Source organism: Strigops habroptila, chromosome 2 (assembly GCF_004027225.2).
Source record: "Strigops habroptila isolate Jane chromosome 2, bStrHab1.2.pri, whole genome shotgun sequence".
Classification (NCBI taxonomy): Eukaryota; Metazoa; Chordata; class Aves; order Psittaciformes; family Psittacidae; genus Strigops; species Strigops habroptila.
In genome coordinates this window covers 58,097,989-58,115,993 of record NC_044278.2, presented here as the reverse complement: position 1 = coordinate 58,115,993, position 18,005 = coordinate 58,097,989, and the positions used below count along the sequence as shown (strand labels likewise).

Genomic DNA, 18,005 nt, shown 5'->3' with positions numbered 1-18,005 from the left:
AGACCTGACCAAAACAGGTGCAGCACAGCACGGGTATTCAAAGGACACTCAACTTCACCTTCTGTGATCGCCGTCCTGCAGACACTTCTGCCTACATGCAGTCCCCTGACCATGGTTGGATTAAGTACCTGGAGAACTGGCAGTTTACCTAAGCGCCTTCCACAGCCTTGCCCTGCTTGCACAGGACCTGTCTCTCCCTCAGCATGTGAAGTGGATGTAAAAAGTATGACAGGGTTTGGTGAGCGCAGATTGTGAATGCAAACAGGTCCAGGTAAAGGAAAATCAGAGTGGTGACTTACTTGGATCAGGGCAGCCTGCTATGAACCTAATATGGCTGCCAACATAACCTGAGTAAGCAGTAGACTTCAGACCTGTACCATGAAGAAAAACTTTTTTATTACTAGTGGTTCACTTACATTTCACACAAAAACCCTTCAGAATGACTGTGAATGGCAGATCATCTGCCCCTGCCTATGGCTCAGGATTACTTCTCACACACACACATACACCTGCTGGCACCGCTGCAGGGTGGGATGAGTCAGAGATGCTTTCATAGTGGTATGCAGGACAGTAACTCACACAACCCTCGGCACCGTTTACAGGATCTCTGCCTCTGTCTTCTCCCATGATAGCTGACAGAAAGACCCTTCTCATACCAGTGAGAAGCGAGCACTGATCTGACATTAACTGTTGACCAGCTGCAAAAATATTACTAGTGCATTTAGCAAAAGCACCCCAAATCTTGGCAAATGAGAATTCACACTCTCCAATTATTTTCTCCTATTATATTGCCTCATTCTACTATGTATATTAATTGGCTGTTTTGGTTTGCTATTTAGCAGCTGGCTTCCTTTTAAGCTAAGGCTCATTCCTCTCAACTGCATGCTTCCATAGCTTCTGCCCTGCCAAAAGGTTAAACAGATCTCATTATCCATTTCCTGCAGAGACCTAATTTCTAGAAAAGGCCTTAAGCGGGGCAATATGATTGGCAGGAAAGAAAAGATTGCAAGAAGCTGTTTCCACATTTAGCCAAATACTGATAAGAACAGACACCATTTGAAATGATGCTCCGCATGGGTCTCAGCAGCTGGGCAGTACATTCATCCTTTTCTGGTTCATGATTATTCTTGTATCAGCCCCTTTCAGCATGGCATCCCACGACATGTTAACACATTAAGTAGCTAGTACAAGTCAAACCATGCGGGCGGTGAGACATTGGAACAGGTTACCCAGAGAGGTTGTGTCTGCCCCATATCTGGCAGTGTTCAAGGCCAGGTTGGATGGGGCTTGGAGCAACCTGGTCTAGTGGAAAGTGTCCCTGCTGATAGCAGTGGGGCTGGAACTACATGATCTCTAAGGTCCCTTCCAACCCAAACCATTCTACGATTCGATGATGAAACTGTCTCTATTTTTCCCGAATTGTTACACATTGCTCAATGCCACCTATGAAATGGCAAGACTGTAGACCCAACAGCAGGAAGTAGGCTAGAAGAAGAGATAATCTTACCCTTGCCTGCCTAGTCTCCTTGGTAAATCTCCCAAGCAGGCCAGGTTTGCTTCTTGTAGAGGAAAGACATAACTTCTACCTGGGGGAGCCATAAGCATCATTCATGGACTCAGGGTACCCAGCTCACTGCAGCTGAGCAGCTTGGGGGAACAGGATACCCATATGCAGCCATGGTCCTCTTCAGGAGCTCAGTCCTCTTGGTGGGCCTAGAGACCACAAAATCCCTTAGATTCCATACAAAAGGGGAAGGCAGCTACGGTTTTCTTTTAAGACCCTGCTGGAAGGGAAGACTCTGATGGAAAGAGCTCAAAATCCCACTTTCCACTCTTATTTATCCAAGGGTTTATCACACCACATGCCAAAAACATCAGCAATTCAGTTTAATTCTTACTTTTGCCTGAGGGGCTCAAGCCTGCACCAAAGCAGTGCTTCATTCACCAGGCACTTCTGGTTGAGGGGACACCATCCCACCTAAGATAGCTTACTTTACGTATTAAGGAACAAGAATCCTATCCACACTGCCAGCGTGGATAGGAGCAAACAGGAAGCTTTTGAGGAAGACTTGCAGAGTAGAGGCCTTCAGCATTCCCCTTCCAGAAGGGCATTCAGGCCACATAATCTAAGCTGGGAGCCACCAGCTAAGGTCCTTGCAAGCCAGTACAGTCTGGTCACAAGATGCACTCTATCCTTCAGCTGTCTCTGTTGATTAGCTCTATTAGATCTACGTTTAGTATCCTAAGGATGTCTGTCTGAGAAACACCAGTTCTCCTGATTGAACAAGCAGCTTTGGATCAAGCTCAGGACAACAGCCTCCTCTGTAGTTATTCTAGCTCAAAGTCTTGCTGCCTGTGCTGTCCTGTGCAAAATGCAAAGAACAGAGGGCTGCTCCAGAGCCCGTCAAGCATGGGGACAACTTGAGGAGTGTTCATCCCTAGATGTTTCCAAGATCAGATCCCACACAAACCCCATCCAAATGCAGTGCTCATCCTGCTTTGAACTCCTCTCCTGCTGTGGTCCATGAATTACCAGTGGTCTGGAAGACAGTGAAAGGGCAGCTGCAATGTCACTGCTACTCTGCCTCCATAGAGGCGCTGAAGTGGGAGACAATAGAACTAGGAGTAGTAGAAGGAAAAAAAAAAAAAACCAAAAAAACAAATATGTATCCAAAGCATTGCCTACTTTTAAAATTGGATTTCAAACTGAAGTTGTCACAGTATGGTACAAGATGGATTGCAGATCCCACTTCCCCTCCCTAGACGGTTTGATAAATTTTAAATTAAAAACAAGTTGAGAAGAGTATGGCAGCTGTGTCTGCATCAGCAATATAGACAGCTCAACTGCAGCAGGTCTGGAGGGAAAGGCTGAGGGTGTGACATTCACTCTACACACATTTCATAGGGCCTTATTTCAGGTTAGCTGAAATAAGCTGAATATAAGCTAACCTAGCTTCTGGGACTGACTTTACCTTTGGGGTGAGGGGCTGGGGGTCTTCTAGATAGTTTCCTCCAAAAGAAATCCAGTCCACATGCTCAGAGGTCACCAAAGCACAGTTAAATGAGGACAGCCAAAAGATAAACAAAATAAGCAAATGCATGCTTCTACGGGGAGACAGAGCTGTCTTCTTCCCAGATTGTAAGAAGTTATAAGTACAGAAAAGCATTAGGTCTGATAGCATTTTGGACAGTCCAGTGTCACGAGACGTATGGTGCTATGTACAATAGTGTTCAGGATTTAGCAGCTTGTATCCTGCTACATTTGGCTTACTTGTACAATGTTAATATTTTGTCAAAAAAAAAAAACCCAAAAAGCAAAAAGGCCAAAAAAAGCAGACTTAAGTCATTCAAAACACCTTTCACATCTCAAAGAGGAAGCTCTCCGTCAGGATTTTACAACTTCACCTGAAACTGAATGAACACAGCTATTTGTTGTTCGAACTACACACTGATTTGACTGGGAAGACAGAGCGCAGGAAATATGCTTCAAAGTCGCTATGAACTTATACAAAACTATTAAAAAATTGCTTATTGTTACATTCTATACCATCCACCTACAGAATCCATCAGCAGTGTAACTCAGTGTCCTTAGGGCAGCCTTGTTAGCAAAAGCTCTTGGAGCTTATTAGCCTGAGTGTAGACAAACTGAGAGTGTAGGTAGACATTAAATCCAACCCAAAATAAGCAAGCAGCTCTGAGTGCCAGCAGATCTATAATTAAGGTGGTATTTCAGTTCATTCTCTTCTAAGGCTTCAATTATAATTACCTAGAAGATGGAAGGCTTTAATACAGAAAGACATCAGGTGTTCAAACATAATTTTCTCTGCCATTTGACAATGGCACTACACTAGTAACGCATCGGACTCCTGATTTGTGGAAGAAGTCAGCAGTTTCACTCGAGCACTACTATCTTGGATTTTTTTTTTTTTCCCCAATTAGCAGATAAGATGGTCCAGGAAACTCAGCCCCTTTTAAAGGCAAAATACCACTGCTAAATGAAAGGGAGTTCTGGACTCAGCAAGTCCTGGGAGATGCTGGCCATCACTAAGGTCTCTCTCAAGATGTCTGGGCTTCCAGTTCATGGCCTTGTGCTGGCTCCCCTGACAGCACACCTCTGCAAAGGACCACATGCCACCTTCAGTGGCACCCACACCCTGGGTCACCTTCCCTAGCTCTCCACAGAGTCCAGGCTGCCGAACATACACACATGACAAGCCAAGCCAAGGCCGAACTAAGTGGTATAACCAATTGTTTAAGACCAGCTTATATTTCCCTTTTTATTTTTCCTGAAATCAGCAATTTACTAAGAAAATAATGAGACCTGTTTATACTGAAGTGCGTATTTTAAAACTTTGAGTCAGATTTACTTAGGCTTCTTAATATAAAATGTCTTTCACGATCTTAAGTGAATCTGCAGTTAAGTTGGTCTTTTTAAAAAAAACAAACAAAAAAAAAAAACCACCCAAAAACACCCAAACCAAAACTTTTTTAGTTTCTAGATAAATGTTTGTCTTAAAATACTACTCTTCTGGGGCTTAGTGAGATCTTCATGAGTATCTCCAGTGCTCCAGGTGGGAACACTGGCTTCAAGAGTACTGTATCAATCCTGATGCTGCCGCACAAGTTAGTCATCCTCTGAGTCACTGTCGCCCCTGGCTGGGACACGCGCTCTGATTGAGGACATAAGCTGGTCCTGGATCTGCTGCTTGGGGTTCTCCTCAAGGTCAGTCTTGATGGCACCTGACTCTGAAATCTTCCACTCCAATTCTGTATAGAACAAAACAAGAGAGCCATGAACGCAGGGCTGGAAAAAGGCCACCCTTGCTTCTCCAGCTTTCTCTTACCACCACCAAAAGCAGGGCTCTGCTCTATTCCTTCCCCTCCTCTCCCACACCCAGGCCCCAGCCCCTGTCCTACACCCACTCTGCTGAGGCCTCCCTTCACACAATCACTACTGCGGGCACAGGTTTCAGTGCAGGCCACAGGGGTACTGCTCTACAGCCCACCAGTAGCATTCCCGGTGCCTCCCTGCTCCCTTTACAACCAGGAGCGCAAAAGAGGTGATAGATACTGAGCAGCAGCTTTAGAGGCAACTCTCCCAGTGACAGCAAATTCAACCTCCTTCTAACCACATAAGGGCAGAAGACAGGTTTTCACATCTGTCACCAGTGAAGGAGTATTGCTCATATATTACAGCTGTTTCCATCATATAGAGAGTTCATCCCAATCAGAAGAGCCAGGGAATAGACCTGTGGAGGGGCAAAAAAATTGTAGCAATTCCACTGACACATCAGAATTACAGGTATTTTTCAGGGATGTATTCTGTAAACGCAACTCACTGCTTTCCTACTACACTATGGCCTGCTCATTAGTTCCTTGGCAATACAGAAAGAGGGACTCCACCATCAATAGTAGGCCTATTACTACGTAGGCCCAAACTGGATTGCTTCCCAGAAGCAGCAGAAAGTCAATACAACACATTCAGTTGAAACCTTTCTCCTACTCCTGCTGCAAACCTATCATTAAATCAAATTTCCTCCAGAAATTACAGAGTAATGAATACAACCTCACACTTTCTTTAATCTCTGGTGGAAGTCACCTGGGCTTAGGGGAGAAGGAAGGAAGAAATAAATAAAAGAATGTGTGGAGTTCCAGTGCCCAGCTTTCTGTGATGACCGAATTAAGCTGGCTCAGACATCCCCCAAAATCAATTATTTATGTACTAAAAGTGGGAGAAATAACTATAGGTTCTGCTACCACTGCTCACTTCAGTACATAATTAGGCATGCACTGTAGTCAGTTAGCTGTTCTCAAATCACTGATCTCACTGGTGAGCTCTTCCCCTTCTGACAGTTCCAGCCAGAGAAGCATTTTCTACAGCACATGCTCAAAGTATCCTGTAAACTTCAGGGTTTTAGGAAAAAGAAAACCCAAGCCTCTTTGCACCCTATCCCAGTACAGACAGTGATATAATCCAGCAGGGACCCTGAAATGCTGCTTAACTGTTGCTCACTTCAGATAAAGATGTCGTTAAAGTCTGACCTTAAAAAAAAAACAACTTTAAGGCATCTGGACCAATACACCTACTGAGAAAGCTGATGAGTATCCTTTTAACTGAAGTAAAATCCACTAGGTTACATCCAAGTTGCATGTGCTTTCCAAGAAGAACCTTTTTCACTGCTGACCTCTGTCTTCAAGCACTGCTGTAGGACACCATCCCCAACCACCTCCAAACAGCAGCTTTTGCTGAAGAGCCACAGTGCTCCAAGACCTGCCTCACTGCCCTCATCACATCCTGAAGCACATCATGCTGACGAGGCTGCACAACCCAGCCTGTCTCCAGGCTACTGAGATGGGCAAGGAGAAACAGGTCTACGGAAAACTACGATCTCCGGGAAAGGTAACAGCCTCTCCCCGTGGAGCCCTGTGCCCCCAAACTACTGAGGCAGGAGCTTAACACGCTGCCATCTCTACGAGATGGCAAAAGGAAAGGGAAGTAACCCAATTTCAGGCTAGCAGCCCCATTTGGACAAATGGACATGCTCTCTTTAAAGTTTCATGAGGAGCAGAGCCTGCATGTCAGGAAAGCAAAACAGATAAATGCATGCCATCAGCTTGAGACAAGGAGCACTACAATGCAGTAGGCAAGCACCAGTTATCAAGTGCACAGATTACTCAGCAACTGGGGGCAAGGTAAGTCATTCAGGTACAAGAGCCCCAAAGAATATGTGTGGGCACTATTTACTGTTTAATATATTCAGAAAAATTTGTTTCACCCAGCATAGGGTGTGAATACTTCCACACACGTAAGATTAATATCTGTATGTTGGCCTACTCAGCCACTCATTGCTTTTACAAGAAGCCTTAATCGCATGTTGCTGAGCTACAAGGGTGCAGAAAAAAAATCTAATATAATTTTTAGTAGCTCCCTTCTCCTCATAAACCTCACTTCTCTCATTCTCAGAAAAGTAGTTTTGCTTTTCCTTTGGAAGATGGGAGATGCAGCCACTCACCGTCCTTTGTCAGGTTCATGCCACCGAACACCAAAGGCCCAATGAACTGAGCTTTGATGTCTCCCTCCAAGTAGACAAATATCGTAGGCAGGTTCTTATCGGGGTAGTTGGGAATGCAGGTGGTAGAGATAGCTTTGATGAATTTCACATCTCTGAACTTTCTTGCAAGCCCGCTCATATGTTGATTTATTAAGGCACAGAGTGGAATTCTGTGAACAGCAACAGACACATATGGGAAAAAAGACAGTAACCTGCTCCAGAAGAAAGGTCAGAAATATCAGCTCAATAAGCAGCATTTATGGAAAGACAAGTTTACCAGAAGCAACTTCTGAATACTTTTGTTGTCCAATACTTCAGTGTTCAAAAGAAATCAGCATCACTGGAGGTTTTGGTGAGTGGTGGGGTTTTTGTTTTAAGGTATTAGCAATACAACCTTTCCCTCTACCATACAGGTAAATTGATTTATGAAGATATGATCTTTAGAAATTGCATGAGCAAGGGCAAAATAAAAATGATCTTCCCTGGAAGAAAGTATGCAAACGACAATGAACACCTGTTGGGCAATTAGAGATAATGAACAAAATCAAACACTTCTAACCCTTTCCAGAAAATTCTGGCAACTTATCAGACACGTTCTTCCACATGCTGACAGGACTGGAAACCTTGTTCACTCCTTTTTTATGCCTCTAGAAACCAGGCTAAGACACACAGTGATCCTTCTAAAGCACAGACTCTCACACCTTATCTGGAATAATTTCCAAAACCTCGATATTTCACTGCAGCAGCTATGTCTGTGGTAGCTGTACGGTACAAGTCGTGCTGTGCTATATAGATGTACAAAAAAAGGGTTCTTCATGGTAACATCATTTTAGGGCTAAGTTTGGCAGTCTTGAGTCAACAGTAATGAAATTACTAATTCAATTTATTTCTCAGAACTTCAGAATCAGTTCCTTTATCTCCACAATACCACACATTTGTCTACAGTATTTTCAACTACTGACAGTGAGAGGTTTAAAGTTTAAAAATAAATTCTTACCCTTGTTTATAGAGGTGCAGGACTACCCATACATCTTTTCCAGCTTTTGTAACTTCTTGAATGTAATCTTTTCCCGAAATCTCCAAAACTTCCCCAAATTTATTCTTCATTTGTGCTGCTTTCATTTCTGCTAACCTCTGCTGCCTGAACAGCAAGGAATGGGAAAGAGATCTTGAGAATAGATGCATTTTTGACAGAATAACACTTAAAGCAGCTGCTTGAAATCTACACTTTAGAGACGCATTACAAACTTCTTTAAACCCCAGAGCAACAAAAGCAAGTTTACACAGTCAATAGATGCTCTAGTATTTGCATCACAAGCTTAAACTGCCGACATGCAAGAAGTACAATTATGTTTCATTAATTATTTTTTCCCCTCATTTCTGCCCTCAGCAGACACTATACTAGCAAACTAAATAGCAAAAAACCAGAGAGATGGTAGAGATAAAGAGATAATGGAAAGCCAACACTATAATTATGTAAATCTGCAGCACCTTAATCTCATTCATGCAAAAATTGAGAAGTCTTGGAGGCGATTTTCAAAGCTCTCAGAATCCCCAGCCATGCACTCAGCAGGTGCACATTATCTCTGCAAAAGTAGGTTGTAGATAAAGGACACGATTTAAATGCACTTATCCTATTAACGACATTTGGAAGCTCTACAAGACACCAGAAACACAACCAACTTTTTCCACCATCAGGCCTAACATCCTTTCCCTCTTCAGCAATATCTAACAGCGTATAAAAGAAAAAAACCTTCAGTTTTCACCAACACCAAATTCTGCACACTGCTCTGACCTGTACATTTCAATAGCTCTCTCATCTTCCTCATTAAATTCATCTTCATTCTCTTCTAGCTCTTCCAGAGTCATGTCCTCGTAAGTTTTCACTAGAATGAAAGAAACACCAAATCAGCAAAAAACTCATTCCAGGATTAAAGCTCATCAGCTTTTATCAGTCCAACAAAATTTATTTACTTTAAGGACAGATTAACTATGAGAAATATGGCTTCTCTAAAGTATTACTGTTACAGGACTTTTAGAAAATATTATGCACTTTAAACATACAGATGCAAAGGACTCTCATTTGAAGGCTGCCTAGACTAGCACCTGAGTACCTGGGCTAGCATTCAAGTTTGGTGGCTGCAGCAAAGACGTACCTAACACGCAAAACACCACAGCAGGGATGCCTGAACAACGGAGGACAGAGGAAGTATACAACAGGCAGATAAGATACTTTAACTTGCACATTCACATGGCAGACTTCCTTCACACTGTTCTTATTTCAGTTTTCAAACATTTACTTCTATAAAAATATGAAGCTGACATCAGGAACAAAGCTTTCCTGTGCTGGAAGAATTCATGTGTTCAGGAATGTATTTGTCTGATTCTTAACAGATGACCACCCTATATGAGAAAAAGTTTTGGTATCCCTTACAGACTTGGAAAAGGACATATCATTTTACAGGCACATGAACATTACTGATGGCTGTTTCTTGTACAAGCTTTCACCAGAAGCCATTCCAAAACTTGTCCTCCTGCTGCTCACCAAGAGACTTCTGAAGGATAGCAAGCTGCTCCTCTTCCTCTGCACGCTCCCGTTCCTCCAGGTTTTCCTTTGGAGGAAGGATACCTTTCTTGCGCAGGATGTCATTCCACTCCGTGTCTTTATCTGGGTCCTAGAACAGAACAAGAAATGGATGATATGCATTGAAGGTGAACTTTACCACTTCGAGAACTTAACACAGGCCAAGTTTTTCAACAGACACAGCACAACGCTAAACTGGTAACCGTCTGGATGGCACCAGAAAGTCACAGTGTGCATCCTCCTGATGCTGAGGCTTCTTTGTAGCCTAGACCAACCCTGAATCATAGAATGGTTTGGGTTGGAAAGGACCTAGTGAAAGATCACCTAGTTCCAACCCCCATTATGGGCAGGGATGCCTCACACTAAACCATGTCACCCAAGGCTCTGTCCAACCTGGCCTTGAACACTGTCAGAGATGGAGCATTCACCACTTCTCTGAGCAACCTGTTCCAGTGCCTCACCACCCTCACAGTAAAGAGCTTCTCCCATCTAAAAAACAATAAAATAATAAAATAGGGGAGAGTGTGAATGCAGAAGAGTGACTTTATTTTATCTGATCCCACTCTCAGCATGTACAGGAGGTCTCAGTAGGATACAAGAGTTTGAAGCATTGTAACCATTGTTGTAGCTCTCACAAGGTGAAAGGGAAGCGGAGGAAATCAGCTGGGTGACATGGAAGTGGGCTGTCCACAGCACTCATGTACAGAGCCTTAACAGAATGACAGGCCACCAAGTCGGCAGTCATTGCATCGGGAAGCACTGGTGAGAAGATACACAGGCATCAGCCTTGCAGACCTAATTCTGGATACATGGGAAGACTTCTTGGGAGATTCAAGTCTGTGTGGCTAAACAAGTGCTTAGAGGAAAGCAAACACAGACTCTGCCAGACAAGCCCATTGACAGGCAATCAGATCTAAATCTGTGCCTAGACTGTTCCTGAAAGTTAAAGAGAGGCTTTACTGTGACATAGTTGTAATAATCTTTCAAAATAAGGCCAACAGGCACCTGTGTATTGTTGAAAAATCCAGAAGTTTTTACCAAATTAGACAGAAGCTTTATTTCTTTAATACACGAAAACTCAGCGCTATGCAGTCACATGTTGATTTTGGTTCCTTACTGCCTTGAGCTAAGTTCACTTTAAAAACTGAATATACCACCTATTGCTTTGCTATGGCTTGTATGAACAGAGCTTATACTAGGTCCGTTCAAGAGACTGTATCTTTTCTCTACTCCAAAACACTTGATTACTTCTCTTTTGTCTCTGACTGTGGTCATTTTCGCTCCACACACCATCTACTACCGTTTATCAACATACTAAAGTGCCTGAAACACCCACCCGCCCATGCATATACTACAGTAGTAAAATAAATACGGTACTGGAAAAGGCACACCAAACGACCACAAAACCAAGCTATGGAGCTTCATAACAAGGCCCCACACGGCGGACACCTACACCCCTATAGAGGGGGGTGAAACCGGGCTCCCCCCCACCCCGGCTGCCCCAGGGTGCTCCGTCGGTGAGGGCGGCCCATGGCTGCCGGCGGGGCCCGAGGCCGCCCCGGCGGCCGTGACCAAGCACGGTGTCCGCTCCAGCTCCTCGCCCGGGCGGGCTCCCCCGGCATCACACGGGCCGGGTGCGCGGAGCCCGCTGGCTGCTCACCTGCATCTTGCCGGCAGGGCCGGGGCCCGGTCAGCAACAGCGGCAGCGGCGGCGGCGGCAGCAGCAGCAGCAACACCGGAGATCGGCAGGGCTGGGCCGGTCCCGGCGTGCGCGGCGCAGCCGGAGGGGGCGGCGCTCCCCGGCGGGGCGGGAGCGGCTCCGTAGCCTCTTCCCGCAACGCCTAATAAGGCCGGCCCCGGCTCCCATAGACCCGGCGTGGGCCGGTGGGAGCTGCCGCGGGGGAAGCGCCTTGCTTGAGCACTGCGGGTCCGCGGCGCTCCGGCTACATGAGTTCAGGGGTTTCAGCTCTTGCTGTGGGTTTCTCTTCTCCTTCCTTTCCGCCAGCATTTCCCGTAGCCGCCACAGGTGCCGGGATTTAAAAGGTCCGGCTTCCCCCACTGCATCGGGACGGGTCCGGTCCCTGCTTCTAACGGGGATCCCACTTCATGTTCCGGGCAGCGAGCCTCGGCGTGCACAGAAGCGTGATTTAGAAACTCTCCTTCCTCGCCTGTCCTGGGCTCTCGGTGCTCCCCATCCTTCTCTCCTGCGGGCGGAAGGGTGTGGGTGCCCCATGGAGCAGCCAGGGCTGGCTGGCCGCCGTCCCTCCGGCAGCCGTGGTGGGCACCCACTGGTCCCCCGACTCACAGGCAGCCGCCCATCCCTGCGTACTTCCCGGACAGTGATGCTGGAGGGGTTTCCTACATAGCTAGTTAGATATAATACATTGATTGCTATATTGTGCACCTGCAAATGGTAGCTATAGTTATTGCATCTTGGGCCTGGGTTGAAGTGGCCCTCTTTGAAACAATAAGGAACTCATGGGCACAACCAGATCCTAGTCATGTTTGAAAGATCAAAAGAGAACAGTCAGGATTGGTAACACTAAAGGTTATTTGACAGCTTGGCAAAGTGACCATTCCATTACCTAACTTGGCAATGAAACTAACTTTTAAGGTGTCCTGAAGTGAACTGCCTTCATTATAATACTAAAAATCACACCCATAGGTCAAAAAGACCTCTCCTTTGAGCATGCAGAGTGATTAGAAGGAATGACTAATTCCTTATAAATATTATATGTGGCAAATATTATATGTCCATTACAACCATTGTAACTGGGAGTGTACCACCTTGTAACTGTTGTGTATAAATGTAACAAGAAAGTTGATATTGGTGTGCTTGATTTGTGGAACAGTTCACGCAGCACCCAGACCTGAACAAAAACATTCTCTCTCCTGAGTGTGTGGAATTGGCTTATTGCATGCCAAGCATGAATCTGCAGACACTGAGGAGTGAGTCAAGTGTGGTGACCCCAATACATTTGGGATCAACAACCCATTCCTTAAAAATGGGCACCTCTGTCTTTCCAAAGAATTGAGCAGATGTCGTGCTTTCCTCTCAAAGGAGAGATCCTCTCAAAGGAGAGACCCGCTCCTGCTCTTCCTCCTTTTATGCTCTAGCCAATGGTCACCACACCCGGGGGGGCTAGCCGAGCTCTGAGGCCCCAGAAAAAGACCGCAGCACAACCTGCCAGCAGGCCTTAAGAGTGTGTTTATTTTGGGCATGAGGAAGAATTACTGTCTCCACTCCACCAAAGGCCTGAAGTGGAAATTCAGAAGCTCCATTATAACCCATTATAACATCACGGACATCCCATTGACACCCATGTATCCTGAAGCATGCTAGGGCACATACCCTGTGCTAAGTCTGGCTTAATGAAGGGAAGTCCCAGCCACCTTTTCTGCCTCTGAATTAAAATAAATGGGTAGCTGCACTTTGAGAGGACATCAGTCCTTTAGGGTGAGTATTTGGATGTGCGCACCCACCTCCCTGGGCCCTGAGGCGGAGAAGATTCAGCCTCACCCAGCTTGGACTAAACGCTGATCCTTGTGGGAAAAGCGGCTGTCTGAGTGACAGGTGGAGCCACAAGTACAGATGATGTGAGAACTTTAAATCAGAAACGGCCAAGGAAGTTGTGACTGCTCCATCCCTGGCAGTGTTCAAGGCCAGGTTGGATGGAGTCTTGGGTGACATGGTTTAGTGTGTGGTGTCCCTGCCCATGGCAGGGGAGTTGGAACTAGGCAATCTTAAGGTCCTTTCCAACCCTTACTATTCTATGATTCTATGGAGCCTTCTGGCAAGGCATCATGTGAGCTAAGGGTTTTGGTATCACAATTTTGGAGTCTTCTGCAGATGCTCCAAAGGCTCTGACCCGCAGTTGTACCCAGCATGCAGAAATGAAGGCTTAGCTGTGGGTGCCAGTTTTGTTGCACGAATTATGAATGTTTTGTCAAAGCCTGGGCTTTCAGGGGGACCTGCTGGTTTAATAGTCATCTTCTGTGGCTGAAATACCACATGGCTGCTGGTTGGAACCTATTTTGAGCACTGGAAAACAAACAGAAAAAGCAAGAGCAGAGAGCATGCATTCATTTTTTAAAAGGTGCTCAAAACCATTCGTTTGCGTTAGGTGAGATTTTTGCCCATGTGAACTGAGAGCAACTAGCCAAGGACCCTTGGTACCAGAACCCTTCTGTTCCCACAGTAAGCCCTGAGCCCCATCTAGGGCAGAGAGCTACCAGAAGAGGGAGCAGGAGCCCCAATCTTATGAGCAGCCCCATCACGTCACTTGATGGGGCTCAGACACACCGTGAACGAAGCCTCTCTCTCTCTGCCCAGGACACACATAAAGCAATACACACTTACCCCCTCCCACCCAAATAAATATAGATTGTATTTGTAAAGCACATTTCCCTTATGTACTTTTATTTTTTAAATCCAGCTTCAACAGGAAAGAGAGGACTATTTTTATGCATGGTGTACAGACAGAAATACTCCAGCCAGAGCAGGTGAGAGATGGTAATGTCACAGCAAGACTGAAATATAGCTGTGGCTCAACCCTTGAAGACAGGCTGGCTTCTCCATCCCCCCAGAGAACTTGCTTCTGGGCACCTATAACATATTTCTTCTTTTTCCCTCAAATCAGGGGTTAGGAGGAAGATGAAACGCATCTGATAATGACTCATTAATTGTCCAGGTGACCCACTGATGAGGAGAAAAAGCTGCTAATAAAAAGGTTCTGCACCAGGTGTAGGGGAAATGATGTTAAGTGGTTTGCTTACCTTTGAGTGCAGGCTGAAGCACAGGCCAAAAGAAAGATTTTTTTGAAGGTAATGGGCTATTTTTAAAATTTATAATATATGGTGAAAGGTTTAGAGTTGTTGTGGGATTTATGTTATTTTGTAAGTTAGCTGCGCCAGTACCACAGCATGTCTGTAATGTGAGTAAGTAGAACATGAGAACTATCATCTGATAATAGGGACAAAGAGTTACGGCTTGGTTTCTTTTATGTGCTGGGACTCTTTTGTTTCTCCCTCCCAAATTTTATACTGATTTTTCTTAAATATTTAAATCTCTCTAGAAAAACCACACAAAAACTCCCACATGTTAATTTAGTGATGGATGTTCTTACATATTGCAAACAGCTGTGCTGGAAGCTAACTGTGCTATTTACTCATAGATTAGAAATGATATTTAAATGAGTATTTTTGCCAGGCAAATTTTAAAAGTACTCTAACTGGACTGAATTTCTTTAATCTTGAGTAAACAGATGGTAATTTCTATTCTTCAGTTCATGTTGTGCTGTTTGAGTAAATTTTAACTTTCCCTGGTGCAGAACACCTCCAGTACTCTCATAGCAGCCTGAGAATATCACTTGAGGAATTAATTTAGAACTTGGTATGAAAACTTCTTGGAGTATTTTGGGTGGAAGATGCTGTGGGCTGCAGAAATTCTTCAATTACTAGATTTAAAATGAAAGAAAGATGTCACTTGATAATGGAAGAAGTTAGAATACAGATTCCTCTAGAGGAAGAGGCAGGCTCACGTTAGCTTTGAGGTAACAGTTGTGCTAAGAAAATATTACTGAGGAAGACCCACTGTGCCTCAATCCCAAATACATTCCAAGTAGCAGGAAAAAGCCTCTCTTTTGAGCTGTTCGTATCTACTTCAATAAGCCTTTCTTGACAGCTTGTCAGACCACTCTGATTTTACAATGAGGCCCCTCTCCTAAAGTGTACGCTGTAAAAAGGTTTTAGTAGTTAAACTCTTAGCTCTGCTATTAATGAACCGTGCTGTGTGGTGCTCTCTTTCCTGAAGACAAGAACAGGCTTTCTTCCTGATGTGGAAAAAGCACAAATTGTAACTCACCTTGCTGTTGTCTCCTCTTGCTATCAGTTAGCTGTAGCCCAAGCACCCGGCTAATTTGAAGATCTCCAGCCCCTTGCGTCCTCACCTGTCAGCATGTCTGGATGTGGAAAGAAACACGTAGCGGATGGGAAAACTGGAGATGCATTGAAGAAATCCAAATCAGCCAAAGCTGGTCTGCAGTTCCCTGTGGGTCGCATCTACAGGCTCCTTAAAAGAGGGAACTATGCTGACAGGATTGGTACCGGCACTGCCATCTACCTGGCTGCAGTGCTGGAGTACCTGAGCGCTGAGATCCTGGAGCTGGCAGGGAACGCTGCACGGGAAAACAAGAAAACCAGGATCCTGCCCAGACACATCCAGCTGGCTGTGAGAAACGACGATGAGCTGAACAAGCTCTTATCCTGTGTGACCATTGCTCAAGGCGGGGTTATGCCAAATATCCTTTCCCAGCTCCTTCCCAAGAAAACTTCCAGAGATACTGTTCCTTCTCAGGAAAAAGGTGGTAGCCAGTGAAACTTGCTTTTCCTGGGCTGGCCTGTGTACTTACGAGTGATGAGATTCAGCAGCACTAATTTGTATGTGTCTTTGCTTCTTTATCAAGTGGGTTTTTTTCCTTGATAATTTTTATACACTTTTAAAGCTTGTAATAAAGTTCCTAGAATGCAACACTGTTCTCCTTTCGTTTCTCAGCTCCCCTTCCAGGGATGGAGGAACATAGAAAATATCAAAAAAGTCTAGCATACCACCCAAATAAGTTTTTCTAATGACAAGTACATGTTTACTTTTTGAAAAAACAACAGGTAACTGTTGTGGTCAGGCAGAGAAGTCAAGACCCATGCTGCTGTTCATGTGAACTTTTCCTACATCACGGATTCACAGTGTAATTAGTTCAGTGTCCTGGATGTTGTTTAAGTCTGCTTTAGAAGTTGGTAACCCTATGCTTTAAAATCTTACTGTTGTAAAGCTGTAATGAATGGTTGCCTCTCTTTAGACTGCTCCAACATGACACTAAATCTCTATCCCTCCATCTGGTTGTAACAACCATACGCAGTTTATCTAAAATCCGGTGCAATATTTGTGATGTTGGTAGAGGTGACTGTCTTGCTTCTGTCTATCAGTGCAGAAAAGCAAAAGTCTCCATGTCCAAATGAGTCCCCTGGCCTTTGCTGACTAAGTAATTGACAGTCTTCCCCTAGGAAAGTGCCCAGAGTTTCTCTGTTCACAGTGGGTGCTGGAGCTTGCTGTTGAACTGGAAACCAGGGATCTGCTGCAGCTGCATTAGTATCAGTCTGCCCCTGAGGCAGTATCTCACAGATTTCATAGCATCTTACACAGAGAAGAGCTGGCTAGGACTAGCTTCCTAAACTGTAACTGGAGCATAAATGTTTTATTTGAAAGATATCTGCTTGTCCTATTGAGTTTGACCTCCTTTGCCCCCTCAAGACACAAGGGTGTCAGAGCCTACTGGCCAGATTTGTGATGCTGACAGTCATCAGAGCTGTATGAAGCCGAGTTAATGACTCTCCTCCAAGCTGTGATTATGCAGAAAGGGGAAGAGGATACCTGACTGAGCAGACACCGTGATTTCAGGGTGGTGGACAGCTGGAACAGTGATTGTATGCTGGCTGGTTTTCAAGAGCAATTTGATGAGATCAGGGCTGGCCTGCAATTAACCCAGTGAACTGTGAAAAAGTGGAAGATGCTGTAGCAGAGAAGTAACAATAAGAGTAGATCTTAGGCTTTCTCTGTATAGTGAAGATGTTATATTTGTGCTGGCTGTATACACCTGTAAATGAAAAGGGAAAAAGAAAAAAAAGCTTTAAAGGAGACACATGAGAAATGAACATATCAAACTCACTTTATTTCCTTCACTTGACCATAGCAAGGGAGAGCAGGCTAGAGAATGATTATTTGTTTGGACCAAGTGAAAATCTAAAGGTTTGTGGTAATAGTAGAAGACCCAATCAACGTACTAATTTTGTGCAGTTTTAAGCATGGTGCTTACAGCACCCTTTGCTAATCTGGAGAACTGTGTGTCAGTCATCATGCCCCTCCTGTAAGCCTACTTTGCACCACACCAGACTCTGCAAGGCACGGCCAGTGCTCAGTAGCTTCTAGAAGTGCCTTCACCTGCCATTTTCTGTATGATAAAAGACAGAGTGAGCTGTGTGGCCCTACCTGTACTTACACCCAAAGAAAAGAGTTTGTGGTGAAGCACTGGTCCAATTCGAAAGTCAATTTTTAAAGTTTTTTATTTTTTATCAAGACTGATGAAGAACAATCTCCTTTGCTTTCTTCTAGCCAATAGCTCAATCCACTCTTAAGTTAAACAGATAGCATAGTGGTCTGAAAACTCACCCCTCTGGTTTCAGAGTAACAGAGGGTTCCTAACCCAGCTGCTTGGCAAAAGCTTCTGTTGGGCCACAGCTCAACTTCCCAGCACTCATGTATTGAAGAAAAATTATTGTTCAGCTGTCACTGCACCCTTGACCCTAGAAAGGACATG

General features: G+C 44.7%; 2 protein-coding genes across 2 annotated transcripts; one reads left to right on the top strand and one right to left on the bottom strand.

The window, feature by feature from the left end:
• Positions 1 to 374: 374 nt before the first annotated feature.
• Positions 375 to 11,622, bottom strand: PDCL3 (phosducin like 3). Its single transcript, XM_030476882.1, has 6 exons — positions 11,297 to 11,622; positions 9,598 to 9,727; positions 8,848 to 8,938; positions 8,050 to 8,193; positions 7,014 to 7,222; positions 375 to 4,767 (listed from the first exon to the last, which is right to left on the bottom strand). Exons 1-6 carry the CDS (start codon positions 11,300 to 11,302, stop codon positions 4,625 to 4,627), a joined length of 723 nt encoding a protein of 240 aa, XP_030332742.1. The 5' UTR covers positions 11,303 to 11,622; the 3' UTR covers positions 375 to 4,624.
• A 3,970-nt stretch (positions 11,623 to 15,592) lies between these two features.
• LOC115604122 (histone H2A-beta, sperm-like) lies at positions 15,593 to 16,012 on the top strand. The gene has a single exon (XM_030476883.1). It carries the CDS (start codon positions 15,593 to 15,595, stop codon positions 16,010 to 16,012), a length of 420 nt encoding a protein of 139 aa, XP_030332743.1.
• The last annotated feature ends 1,993 nt before the right edge of the window (positions 16,013 to 18,005 follow it).

What these genes read in the sequence shown, in the direction of transcription:
- PDCL3 (XM_030476882.1), bottom strand. An exon ending in AGAGCTATTGAAATGTACAG is followed by an intron (nt 8,194 to 8,847) that starts GTCAGAGCAGTG and finishes CTTGCTGTTCAG; the next exon opens with GCAGCAGAGGTTAGCAGAAA. An exon ending in CTGCACCTCTATAAACAAGG is followed by an intron (nt 7,223 to 8,049) that starts GTAAGAATTTAT and finishes TGCTGTTCACAG; the next exon opens with AATTCCACTCTGTGCCTTAA.
- LOC115604122 (XM_030476883.1), top strand. Translation starts at nt 15,593, where the DNA reads ATGTCTGGATGTGGAAAGAAACACGTAGCGGATGGGAAAACTGGAGAT.